This window comes from Gavia stellata, chromosome 11 (genome assembly GCF_030936135.1).
Source record: "Gavia stellata isolate bGavSte3 chromosome 11, bGavSte3.hap2, whole genome shotgun sequence".
Taxonomy (NCBI): Eukaryota; Metazoa; Chordata; class Aves; order Gaviiformes; family Gaviidae; genus Gavia; species Gavia stellata.
This window is the reverse complement of record NC_082604.1, coordinates 19,070,640-19,082,962: the sequence shown is the minus strand read 5'-3', so window position 1 is coordinate 19,082,962 and position 12,323 is coordinate 19,070,640. Positions and strand designations below refer to the sequence as shown.

General features: G+C 59.5%; 1 protein-coding gene across 3 annotated transcripts; it reads right to left on the bottom strand.

The window, feature by feature from the left end:
* Positions 1 to 2,185: 2,185 nt before the first annotated feature.
* On the bottom strand, positions 2,186 to 11,416 carry PTMA (prothymosin alpha). 3 transcript variants are annotated; one of them, XM_059822564.1, is made up of 5 exons: positions 11,337 to 11,416; positions 6,965 to 7,036; positions 6,170 to 6,266; positions 3,496 to 3,569; positions 2,186 to 3,039 (listed from the first exon to the last, which is right to left on the bottom strand). In XM_059822564.1, the coding sequence occupies exons 1-5, from the start codon at positions 11,379 to 11,381 to the stop codon at positions 2,992 to 2,994; spliced, it is 336 nt and encodes a 111-aa protein (XP_059678547.1). In that variant the 5' UTR covers positions 11,382 to 11,416; the 3' UTR covers positions 2,186 to 2,991. The 3 variants fall into 3 exon arrangements, with proteins under 3 accessions (XP_059678547.1, XP_059678549.1, XP_059678548.1); XM_059822566.1 differs by having other exon boundaries at positions 6,176 to 6,266; XM_059822565.1 differs by having other exon boundaries at positions 6,170 to 6,263.
* Between the last annotated feature and the right edge of the window lie 907 nt (positions 11,417 to 12,323).

Sequence of the window (12,323 nt, the reverse complement as noted above, 5' to 3'; positions counted from 1 at the left end):
CGTCCAGGGAGCACGGGGTGGCGGGGGCTGCCAGAGCCCCCAGAGCCCAGCTGTGACTGCAGGTTGGTACCGAGAGGGGTAGAAACAGGCTGCAGAAACCATGGGGCTGCCCTGCGCAGCTGGAGGCGAGGGAGCGGGGCTTGGCCTCTCCGTCCCCAGCGGCCGCCGGACTCACGGCAGCCAGTTGAGGACCAGGAGCGGTGGGGCTGGAGGTTCCCCCTGGCCTGCCCTCTCCTCACCCCTGTCTGCTCTGTGCCCTACCCATCAATAGCCTGTCCGGCTAGGAGGCTGGGGCCAGCCTCCATTTTTACCCCACACCCCACATCCCAGACTGAAAAGGTCCCTACTACCCAAGAACCCCAGATTTTGGGGAGATGCAGGCCATAGGACAGGTGCTGCGCTGAAGTGGAGGGCACTGCTCCCCCAAAATTTCCCCCTCGGGGGCCTCGCGCCAGCTGTGCGTGCAGTGTCCCCATGTTTCGGTGACACACAGAGCCTGGTCTCACCGGCTCCTCAGCTGCAGAAACTTATTTGAATAATTTGCCTTGCAAATCTGCAAGCACTAGCTCGAGTCCCACAGAGTCCCACAGAGTCCCACAGAGTCCCACATCGTCCGAGCCGTGCGCGGGGCAGCCGTGGCAGGGACACAGGCACAGCTCCCGGCGCTGCACAACAAAGCACCATCCAGCTGTATGGTGACACTCAGCAGCGCTGTTTGCCGCTCACGTGTTGTCACGTCCCATCGGAGACATCAGAGCACCCACTAATCAAATCTAGTGCTAGCCTCCAGCCCTGCCACGAGCACCCCATCACCCAGGCAGGCGAAAGGCAGGACTGGATATGGCCCGTGAATCAAGGCAGTAAATCTGATAAGCTATCGGCTAGCACCACGATTAGCTGGATAATTAAGGACAAGGAGCCAGATTTTGAACTTATCTGCCACCGGTGTAAGTGGCACTATGTGACCTGGCTGCTCCCAGGGATCAGGAGGAGCTGTGACCCTCACAGCCAGCGCATTAAATGCACAACAGTCCCTCTTCTTTTTAAAAAAATAGTATGAAGATCACTCCCCAGCATCTCAATGCTAATTACCAGGATTGCAGGGCAAGAAGAGGAAATGAGACCATCTGGCAGGGCTTCGGCATGGGGCTGGGTCAGCGGGGGAAAGGGGACCTGCCAGAGCCGGGGCGAGGGTTTGGGAGGCACAGGTACAAGGTGGGTTCCTGCAAACGGGTCTCCACACACCTGGCAGAGCAGGCTGAGCTATTCTGAGTTCCAACACCCTAGAGGAAGGAGGAAAAATGAGTTGGAGGAAGGTTAGGAGCAAAGCAGCAGAGATCTAGGCTAAGCTACAGCATTTTTGTTTCGGTTAAAGCTGACAGACAAACCCCAGCCTGCCTCCTGGGGTCCCACCACCAACCCTCTGCTAACCTGGCACCCCAGAAATTGCTGGGTGGCCAATGCAGGCTGAAGCATCCCTCAGGGAGCAGTTCTGGCTCATTCAAGCCCTACTGAATGCTGCCTCCTCCAGCACACATCCTACCTCGCTGCCAGAGATGCTGTAAACAAGCCCTGCGCTGCCTCACACAGCCCAAAGAAAGGGAAGGCATTTGCATGGCTTCAGCACCCACCATCCCACAACTGGAGGGTCACCCACTCACAGCAGACATTGCAAAGGATTTTTGGGAGGCGTTTCTCATCCCCACTACACCAGCCAAACACAATTCCCAACAAGTCTGATTGCAGAGGGACAGCAGGATTGCTGAGCACCCCATACCCACACACCCCAGCTCACTCTCATTGAACCTGTATCTCTGGTTTCCCAGTCTAACCTGTCACTACTGATCCACGAGAGCAACCAGACCCCGTGGGATCATGCAGAGGCCATGCCGGGGGCACAGTTGCAGCTCTCCAGGGTACAGCCATGAGAACACGCGGCCTCACCTGCCCTGACAACAGCAGCAGGGGGATGGCACAGCCCTGCACTGAAGACACTGCCTGGGACCACAGCCCCCAGACCCTCCCCATCAACACCCTGTATCCCTCTACCCTCTCTCCAACTCTCTTCCCATCCCAAGTCCAAAGCAAAGAAAGAAAGGAAGGAGAGAAAGAAAGAAAAACTAAAACAAATGAAAACAAAAACAAAAAGCAGCAGTTGGGAGGCAGCCTTGTTAGGACAACTCAGCAAAATAAAATTCCGGTTTATTGTTGGACAACATTGTTTCACACATACATCAAACAGGCCAAAAAAAGAAAAAATAAAAATAAACAGCAACTTCATAGACAGAAAAAAAAAAAGAAAACCTTTTTATCTTTGGCCTTGCCACCTCATACAAACCACGATCTATGGTACAGCTAAAGTACATACACAAAAAAAAGTTACTGGAATGCTCAGAATAAGATTGTAAATTTTTTTTTTGCATTTTTGTCTTTTTTTTTTTAATTTTTTTTACAAGGTTTTGTTTTATTCTCCTTTGAGATAATGGTTTGGGCCTGGTCACACCACAAGTAAAGTCAGAGATAGGTAACAAGAGAGATATACACTTCAAAGCCCCCCTTTTGGTCAATCCGAGATCACTTAAAAATGGCGGACCTCCTAACAATATGTACAAAAATATAAAATGTAAATAAAAAATACAAACAAATTCTCCTTTAAAGTACTTTTAAGAAAGAAAGCAGGGCCTTGAAGTTTTGGTGCTTGGGGGGTAGGGGGTCTGTGGGAGAAGGGGGGGTTTCTCTCCCCGCTAACGGGCGAATCGTTTCGTATGTTCGTTGAGTGGCAGCGCCGCGCTGGGGGGCCAGGAACGGGGTTCACTCTACTTGGTGAGGATGACCACGGCGGAGGGGGGAGGAAGGGGGGGGTGTGTGTGGGGGGGAAGAGGGTTGCAACGGGAGGGAAGGGGGGGGTCCCAAGGGTGAAGAGGACGCGCTGGCCTTTTTTGTTGGTTTGTTTTCCTCCTTATTTAAAAAAAAATAATAATAATTTGCTGCCTAGTCATCTTCATCAGTTTTCTGCTTCTTGGGATCGACGTCGTCATCCTGGAGGGAAAGCAAAGCCATCAGGAGAGAGGACGGGGAGCGGGGCTGCCAGGGATGTGGCTCTCGCCAGCCCCAAGGTGGGCAGCAGCGAGGCAGGAGAGGGTTTCAGGTCCTTCTCCTGCCTCAGGGACAAGGACAGAGCAACACAAGTGTTTTCCCCCGTTGTGCAAAATCCTCTCTCGCAGCCAGCTCGGGGAGCCCCGGAGCACCCCCGCCCTCGCCCACCATGAGCACCCTGGGGCTTCCCAACCCAGGGCCAGCGGCTCCGCACAGCCAGAGCTGACACCTCGCTAACCAGGCCAGTGTTATAAATGGAACTGGGCTGCGTCCCCAGAGAGGCACAGGCAGGGCGTTGCAGCCCCAGAGCCCAGCCCAGCCTCTCTGGCCCCACTGATGCTCCCCCCACAAACCCTCTAGGGACACAGTTGGCTCTGAGGGGCTGATTGCTCTTCCTACCTCATCATCCTCAGCTGCCCGTTTGCCTGTGGCTCCCTCAGCTTCATCATCTTCATCACCGTCCTCTTCCTCACCTGCACAGAGGAGAAGGGGAGGAACATGAGATCCTTTCAGAGGGTTGCAGCACCATGCACCTCAGCTCCGAGTTTAATTCTGCCTCAGCCCCACACTGCTGTGCCCACGGTCCCATCTCCCCAGCTGGCACAGCCCCTGCTCAGGACAGCAGGTGCCTGAGGACACGGGGGCTTTTGGGGCAAACCCAACTGACTTGACCCACCAAAGGGGAAATAAGGATTGGCAGCATCACATCTGGCTCGCACCGCATTTGTAGCACAGGCAACGGGACAGCAAAACCAGCACCTACCACGAGCACTGAAATCACGGCAAAAAGGGGAGAAAAAAAGGGAGAGGAAAAAACTCTTTCTAGTGGCTGCTCCGCCTAACCGCTCCAGATTACTTCTGCTTCCCTTCGCAGCTATTAGTCCATCTTTAATGAGTTAAGAGAGCCAGAACGCATTAGTTCTGAGTCAGAACACTTTCTAATTATCAGAACAGCAAACAAATGCTACCAACTTATCTGACAGCCAAAGAGGAGGATGAGCAGAGCGCTCTGGGCTTTGACCCACTTTGAGCTCAAATAGGCCAGTGGATCAGAACGACCAAATCCATCGCTTTCGTCCAGTTTTGGGGGGTCGGGGGCAAGACCAGAGGCCCCAGAGGAGGAACAGCCTCTCAGCTGCCAAGGAGTCTCTTGTGTAACAGGAGACCCTACTAAAACTTAGGAGCGTCAAGGCCAGTAAGCTGGCTTTAAACCACTGCCACAAGCCACACGTATAGACAGCCAGGAGGATTAAGGTCAGCCCATGCTCCCCCCTTCCCCTCTCCTCTCCACAGCGGCGTGGCCGATGTGGTGGGAAGGGCCAAGATTAACTCCCAGCAATGGATCAACACCCCAGCAGCCATCACATGCACCGGGCCGGCCGGCAAGTCAGGTGACAGTGCCAAGCTGATTGGGAGCATTTTTAGTTCTTTGAGCTGCTTTAAGCAAAGCAAATAATGAGATGGAATGGGAAGATGGGCAAGAAAAATACACCCTCAAGCTCCCCTCTGCTGTCAAACTCTGGGATGGAGTTTGGCTGCAAGTGTTGGGGAAAAAAAGCTGATGCAAGCTGCACTCGCTGCCTTTAAATCTCTCTCCTGCAGCATTCAGCTGCTCAGGTGCAGCTCTCAGGCAGGGATCACCCGAGGGCAGCAGGGACAGACAGAGAGCCGGACAGAGAGAGCCGGAGCAGGATCCCAGCGAGGTGTTTTGTGCCTCCAAGCACTGTGTGCCAAATCATGCTTGCGCTCAGCAAGCTGGGAAGTGGGGCTGGCACTGCGGGACCAAAGCTCCCTGGGCTTGTTACAGCAGTATCCAAGCAACACTTCCACCCCGCACACGCGCGCCTGCAGCACACGCATCCTCCTCCTGCCTGAGGGGAGCAGGGAGAGACAAGTATTCCCCCCTCTTCCACCCCTAAGCAGGGTTGGAGGTCAATAGGCTCATGACAGCACATGGCAGCGCTGTGCTCCGTCCCCAAGGGTTAAAAACCTGAGTATGAACAGGGCCACAATTCCCTTTTTTTCCCCCTAGGCCACAATTCCCCTTTTTTCCTACCAAAAGGTATGGCAGACAGCAGGCTGCTGAGAGCCGAGCGCTACCCCAAAGGAGGCAGCTCGCCCTGCTTACACTGTCTGAATAGGCACTGCCCTAACAAGTCATTGAGTTTCCAGCCCTGTCCCTGTCTCCCAAAACTAACCAACAGGTTAGTAGGTCAGCACGTAAACTGAAAATTCACAGGGGATTAACCTAGTGACAGCTAATCAAGGGCCCCAAGTTCATTTCAGCATAACAAGAATGGTTTTCTCCCAGCCTTAAGGAGTGATAAAAATAAACAATGTTATTCCTCCAAGTAGATCTTGGGGAAAAAATAAATAGCAGGGAGGGTGAGAAGTGATTTGGCAAGTCACTGCTGGATTTCTGGTCACTGCTGCCAAAACCCACTTCTAGGCTGGATCAGGTCAGGAAAGAGGGGAGGGCAAGGAGATGTGGGACACTGCAGAAAGGGAAGGTTCAAAGCAAGCCTGCCGCCCGCTCCTGTGGGAGGAGCAGGGAAGAGCTGCACGTTCCTCTGCCCACTTCCACATGGCATCCAGCCCAGGAAAGGGCTGGGAGAGGGGACCACATCAGCCTCTGAGCATGCTGCTCCATGAACAAGGATGGTGACCTTATCCCTTGTGCCAAGGCACGGCCATCCAGGGCTGTCCCCGTCCCACAAGCCGGCACTCGTGTGTGCAGCGGCTGCTGCGATCACAAGAGTCAAGGGCAGGTTTTACTACTCGCACGGAAGGGCTAATGCGCTTATTCAGCACCACAGTACGGTGCCGTCTGGCCAGAGGAGGGAGGGAGGAGGGAATCTGCCCTCAACCTGCTGGAAGGGATTCAAGGCTGACTTCACTCCCAGCACTGGTGGCCCAGGCGAGCGAGGAAGGACGGAGCCCGGCTGGCAAGAGCTGCCCAGCCACAGCCGCGAGGGGGAGATGCTGCTCTCCGCTCTCCTCTGCTTCCCAGGAGTCTGCTGTCCGGGGCAGGATGCAGCCGTGGGCTGGGGGCAGGGGGAACAAAGAAAGTTACCATCACCCTCTTCCTCCTCGTCCTCTTCCTCACCACCTTCCTCTTCCTCTTCGTCTACTTCGTTGTCAGCCTCCTGCTCTCCATTTTCCTCGTTCTCCTTGGCAAGACAAAATATCACTTAAAAAAATGCACTGGGGAAGGGAGAAGGGGGAAAAGATGTTCAGCAGCAGTGCGCGTCCCCACCTTTCCTGCCTAAAGCAAAGCACCAGCCCACCGGAGCCCCAGGCGTGTGTCCCGCTTCCTGCATGCACACAACACAGGCAGACCAGGCACAAAGGATCAAGTCTAGAGTAACTTAGGGCTGCAGCTTTGAGGCCAAGACAAAGACTGCAAAGGCTCTGTGACACACTGAAATGCAGCAGAGTGAATTTCCCCTGGCATGTTAAAAATAGAAAACTAAGGGGTTTACTTGTACACAATGTATTTCCCCGCTCAACTGATTGTAACACTGTAAATCTAGTGCTTGGGGTTTTTTTTTTTTTTCCTCTCCTTTTCCAGTGCCTAAGAAGGAGGAGGCACTGGACACAACCTCACACAGCTTTCGGGGGGGGGGGGGGGATCCAAGCCCAGTCCTTCCTTTCTGTACACACATGAACTGCCCACAGGCTCGGGAGAATCTGTTGAACCTGAAGCCCCAAAGGCTCAAGGGCTTTGCACAGCGCAGTGCTGCCACTTGGAGGGGTCCCCTCTCAGCAGGGCTGGGGACGAGCTCGCAGCAAAAGCAAGAAGGGGGAGGAAAATAAAAAGGCGCTGGTGTAAGGGCTGCCTCTCCCTGGAGATCTTAGCCATACTCACAGCGTTGCCGTTGGCCGGTGCATCTCTGCCATTTTCTGTTTCTTCAACAACTTCCTTCTTCTCTTTTAGATCCTGGAAGGAGCAGAAAAGCAGAGAAGTCACCCCGATTCCAGGTGCCTGGGTCAGAGAAGCTGCAGATCAGGTGTGAAAAACACAGTCCAAGAGAGAGCAGGAGCTGGTTTCTCTTCACACTGATTTGCTCTGCAATTTGGTCGCCACATTCTGGCTCCTCCTTGGGAACGGGAGAGCGCGGGGGCGAATCTCAATCCAAGTCAGCCTTGCCAGAGAGCAGCTATCTAAAAAAGAAACTGCTCTGTTTCACCTCCGAGCTCCCAAACACACAGAGCTGGCCGCCTGCACATGCTCAACAGCAGCAGAGCTGGCTGATTGCCCATCTTAGCACAGTCCACGCAAGAGCCGGCAGCCCCATCCAAGGTACGGGTTCCGCTGCCCCAGGGCTGCGGACGTCCACGGCTGCTCGGTACCTTCACAGCAGGAATAAATCCCAGGGACTCATTAGCAGAGACTGCAGTCTTTGCCCTGCCTGGGGAAAATCATACGGCAAGTATTACATGCCTGGTCTTTCTCGCAGCAGCAGAGAGGAGATTCCAGGATCCAGCTCACAGCTTTAAGTGTAACAGGATGGGGTGGGGGAAGAAGTCTATTTTTACACTGCTCCAAGAGCCGTGCCTGGCTAGTTCAGTTCAAGTCTCCACCGCGAGCAAAGAGGAGAGCGGGAGCTTGTGTGTTTTTGCTATTGATCACTGTCAAAATGTCATGCCAAGTCACTCGGCAAACAGGCTGAGAGGATCCAACTTTATGTTCCCGCATAAAGAACACTTGGATTTAACACTGGCATCTCTGCTTGCATCCTCCTCCCCTTCTGTTCCTCCATCAGCTGGAGTGAGATCCTTCAGCACAAGGAGCGTTACCCCAGCCAAGGAAAGCAGAGAGGCCCTTCCCTGGGGCCAGCAGCACAGCCACACAGCCGGCTTCGGCAGCGACCACGAGGTGTTTAGAAGTTGCTGGCAGCTCCCTACTTCGCTGCTGCAGCAGCAAGCGGCTTTGCCCCCCTCCCGCCTGCCCTTTGCGGCTGCCTCACAGCCCGCAGCGAACAGGCACTTTCACTCCCGCTGAGCCACTGTCACTTCCTCGTGGGAACGTCGGCAGGTAAGAGCATGGCCCTGGCCCTGCTAGTGTGACCGTTGCTCTGTTTTGGGAGGGTTTCTACTACCCTGCAGGCTGCTTAGGTGAGACAGCGCAGGGGCTTTAGACCACCAGATTATTTAAGCCACTTAGGCAAACGCAGACGCTGTTACCAGAGGCACCCAGGCTGCCAGCGCACCGAAGAAAGACTTTATTCGGAAGTAAGCTTTGGGGCGACTACACCTGTTGATCGGACCTCACCTAATCAGACCAGCATCCCAGGAGTCTGGAGTAAAACAACAACACAAGCTCCCTCCTCCTTTCGCTGCTCACGTACGAATCCCAGACTATCTCCTCCACACTGCCCAATTCCGCCACAGTTTTACACTGTCAGCGGCTCCTGCTCCCCTGTTCCCTGGAGGCTGATCACAACCATTTAACCTCTCGCGCACCATTGTGGTTCTGCAGCCACTGCCTCACATCAGGCAAACGGGCAGGAGAGCGACAAAGCTTTTCCAAAGTTCAACACTGAGCAAATCAAGCAGTCAGAGTTTCCACGCCTCACTATGCCTGAGCGTTCTTTTCAAAAAGAGTCGTTTACGAGACGTAAGCAATTCTCCCGGTGAATTGGGGACTCATTCTTGGGGATTTTAGCTAGACAGATCTCCAGCCCTGACCTTCCCCACACCACTGAAGACGCTCTCAGTTTAACGACCGTCGGGATGCCAGGTCACGAAGCCTGTGCTAGCAACAGGGTGGCAGAAAGGACCACAGCTTCTCCCTTTCCCCAGGCCCAGTCCAACACAAACAGACAGATCTGTACAGCAGCCTTCAACCCCGCAGTCCGTGCAGCAGGACTGCTTTCGCTCCAAAGCTTTGACAGAGCCTCTAATTATAGGTGTGGCGAGGCTGTTTGTCCATAAAATAGCAGCGGTGTTTAGTCATACACCAACTGCCCGGGAAGCTCTACCTTCGCTCCCGCTCTGCTCCCGGGGCGCGAGCGCCAGCAACGGGCCCTGCAGCCGCGGCTGCCGGCGGGGAGGGCCGGATCCCGGTGGAAAGGGCCGGGATTGCCCCTGCCCCGCTGCCCACCGCCACAGCAAGGACCCGCGTCCACCCCGCGGGATGGCGGAGGAGCCGCCGCCGCGCCGCAGCCCGCGCCTCCCGCCGGCAGGGGGCCCCCCCCGCGCCGCCACGCGCCCGGCCGCCGTTCAAACCGCGCGCCACTCTCCGCGCCCCTCTCATTGGCCGCCCGCCAGCGCGCCGGCCCGGCGCCCCGCGGGCTGCCGGGAAGTGTAGTCCCGGCGGGGGCGGCGCGGCGGACTCCGGCTCCCAGGGGGCGGCGCGGGTAGGGCCGCACGTGGTGGGCGCCCCGCCGCACGGCGGCGGCCGGGGGCGGCGCTCGGCGCGGAGCCACCGCCCGGGCGGGGCGGGACACCCCCCCCACACACACACTCCCCGCCTCCCGGGAGCGCTCCGGACGGCAAGGCGGGATGAGGGCGAACGGCCCCGGTGCCTCCGCGCTTCCCCCCCGCCACCGGGGGGTTGTCACCTCGCCGCCGCCGTGCGTGCCTCCGCCCGCCCCGCAGCACGGACCCTCCGTCCCGTCCCCCCCCCCGCCCCGGGAGGGCGAGCCGGGGACGAGGCCCCCTTCCCCCACGCTGTAAAGGGCAGGGGAAGGTTAACGGCGAACTTGGCCCCGTTCCCCCGGGGAGGGATGGCGATCGACCCGCCTCGCCGCTTCCCGCTCCGGGAGAGCCGGGGGCAGCGGGGACCGAGCCGCAGCCCCGGAGCGGAGGCAGGGCGGGAGGGGGTGGGGGGGGGGGGAAGATACGGCTGCGGGAGCGGGAAACAGAAGTGAAATCGAAATCTGCCAGAAACGGCGTTTTGTTGGTTGTTTTCTGTAAACCCTCCTCGCTGTCGGGTTTTTTCCCTCCAGCCCCGCTTTCCCCGGGAGCGGCACGACCCGGTGCCGGCCGGGGCGCAGAGTGAGGAGGCCCCCGGGCACGGCCGCCCCATCGCCCGCCGCCTTCCCACGCACCCGCCCGGGGCCCGGGTCGGGTCCCCCCGCAACTCTCCCGGCAGCGGCCGGAGGACTCGGCCGCGGCCCCGGGCTCGACGGGGCGCATCGCCGCTCACAGCCCAGCGGGGAGCGCAGCCCACCGGGTGCCCGGCGCCCCCGGGGGACGCTCCGCCGCGGCTCGCAGACAAAGGCGGGCGCCGGGAGCCGCAGCGGGGACCCCCGGGAAAGCCTCTCCCGGCCGGTACCGGCGCTCCCCAACTGCTCCCCATCACCACCGGCACCGACTCGCAAAGTTATCCCGCTGCGGGGGACTCGGCCCAGAGACCCCAGACCCGCCGCCCCAGCGCAGCTCCGCCGTGGGGAATGCCCCCGCCAGGGCAACTCCGAAAATAGCAACTACCCCCCCCGCTCCTCGGGGGCGACTCCGAAGTAGCAACCCCCACCATCCGGGGCAGCTCCGACACAGCAACTGCCCCCCCCCCTTCCGGGGGGGAACTCCGAAATAGCAACTCCCCCCCCCTTCCTCCGGGGGTAACACCGACACAGCAATTGCCCCCCCCCCAACCGGGTGCAACTCCGAAACAGCAACGCCAGCCCCCCTCCTTTTCGGGAGCAACTCCACAACAGTCACTGCCCCCACCAACCCTCCGGTGCACGCTCCGGAGCGCTCCCCCCCGCCCCGCAGGGACGGGGCCGAGCGGGACCCAAGTTTGACGGGGCTGTCAAGCTCCCGCAGCAGATTGAATGAGGCGAGCGCGGCCCGCCGCCGCCATCCCCCCGCCGGAGACGGGTGCCGAGGCGCAACCGTGCTCCCCCCCCCACCACACACACAATCCCCGAGCCCCTCCGCGGCGGACGGCCCCGCCGCCGCCGGCGGGAAGGAGCGGGCCGCGGAGCCCAGCGCGGCGGGGCTCGCAGCACCGGCGAGGGCGGCGAGCACGTTTCCCGCACGCTGTAGACAAAGAAACGGCGCAGGCTGCTCCGCACGGCGAGCGCGGCGGCCCCGCACCGAGCCCCGCCGCGGGGGGCGGCGAACTTCAACGGAGGGGGGGGGGGGGGGGAGAGGGGGGCGAGCGGGAAGGCGGGGGGGTTAAAAAAAAATTAAAAAAAAAAAAAGATAAAAAATACAAAAATTCGCTTGGAAAAAAAAATAAAGCCGAAGAAAGCGGCGAGCGGTGGGCGAGACGCGGGGCGGCGGCTCACCTTGGCGGAGATCTCGGCGCTGGTGTCCACGGCCGTGTCGGACATGGCGGGGGCGTGCGGGGCTGTGGCGGGGCTGTGGCGGCGCGGGCGGCGGCGCGAGCAGAACAATGCCAAGATGGCTTTGCGCGAGCCAGTGGGGACTCACGCGGCGCCACGGGCCCTCTTATAGAGCCGGGGGCGGCGCGCGCGCTGCCCCGCGCCGCGCCCATTGGCCGCGCGCGCCGCGGCCGCCGGCGCCCATTGGCCGCGGCGCAAACAATGGGCACGGCCGCTTAAAGCGGCAGGAGCCGGCGCCGCCGACACTGCGGCGATGAGTTCGGGCCCGGTCTCAGCGTGGGCGAGGCGCGGGGCGGTGGGCGGCAGAGCCCCGCCCCCTTTCATCCCCTCCCCTTCCGACTGCCTCCGCCCCCGCCGCCTCCGCCCGCCCCGCCCCGCCGCACCGTGCGAGGCGGCGGGCGGGAGGTAGCTTCCCCCCCCCCCACCCCCGTCCCCCACCGCAGCCATCCCGCATGCCTGCGGAGAGGCGGGAGGCGTGCGCGCCCGCCCGCGGAGGGAGGAAAAACAGTAAGAGTTAATAATAATAGTAATGCGGGAGAACCGGCGCTGCCCACCCCCCCCCCGCTCCCCCGAGGCCTTCCCTCGCCCGGGAAACGGTGCCCGCCCGGGGCGCCCGGTGATGCCGGTGCAAGGGGGGTGGTAGCGCGGAGCCCCGTCCCCTCGGCCGCCGCCGGGGTAACCCGTCCCCCTCCTCCCCCGCGCAACCTGCGCAGCGCTTTCCGCGCCGCGGAAACTTTTGCCACAACAACAACCGCCGCCCCCGGGGGGAGCGGGGGAGGGGCGGCCAGCCGAGCCCGCCGGGGGTGCCGGCCGCCGCGCAGAAATGCGGGATTCCCACCCATTTCCTTATTTTACAATAAAAACAACCCAACTTAGGTTGCCTCACTGCTCCTCTCCACACACACCCCCCTTTCGTGAGCTCAAGGCTTG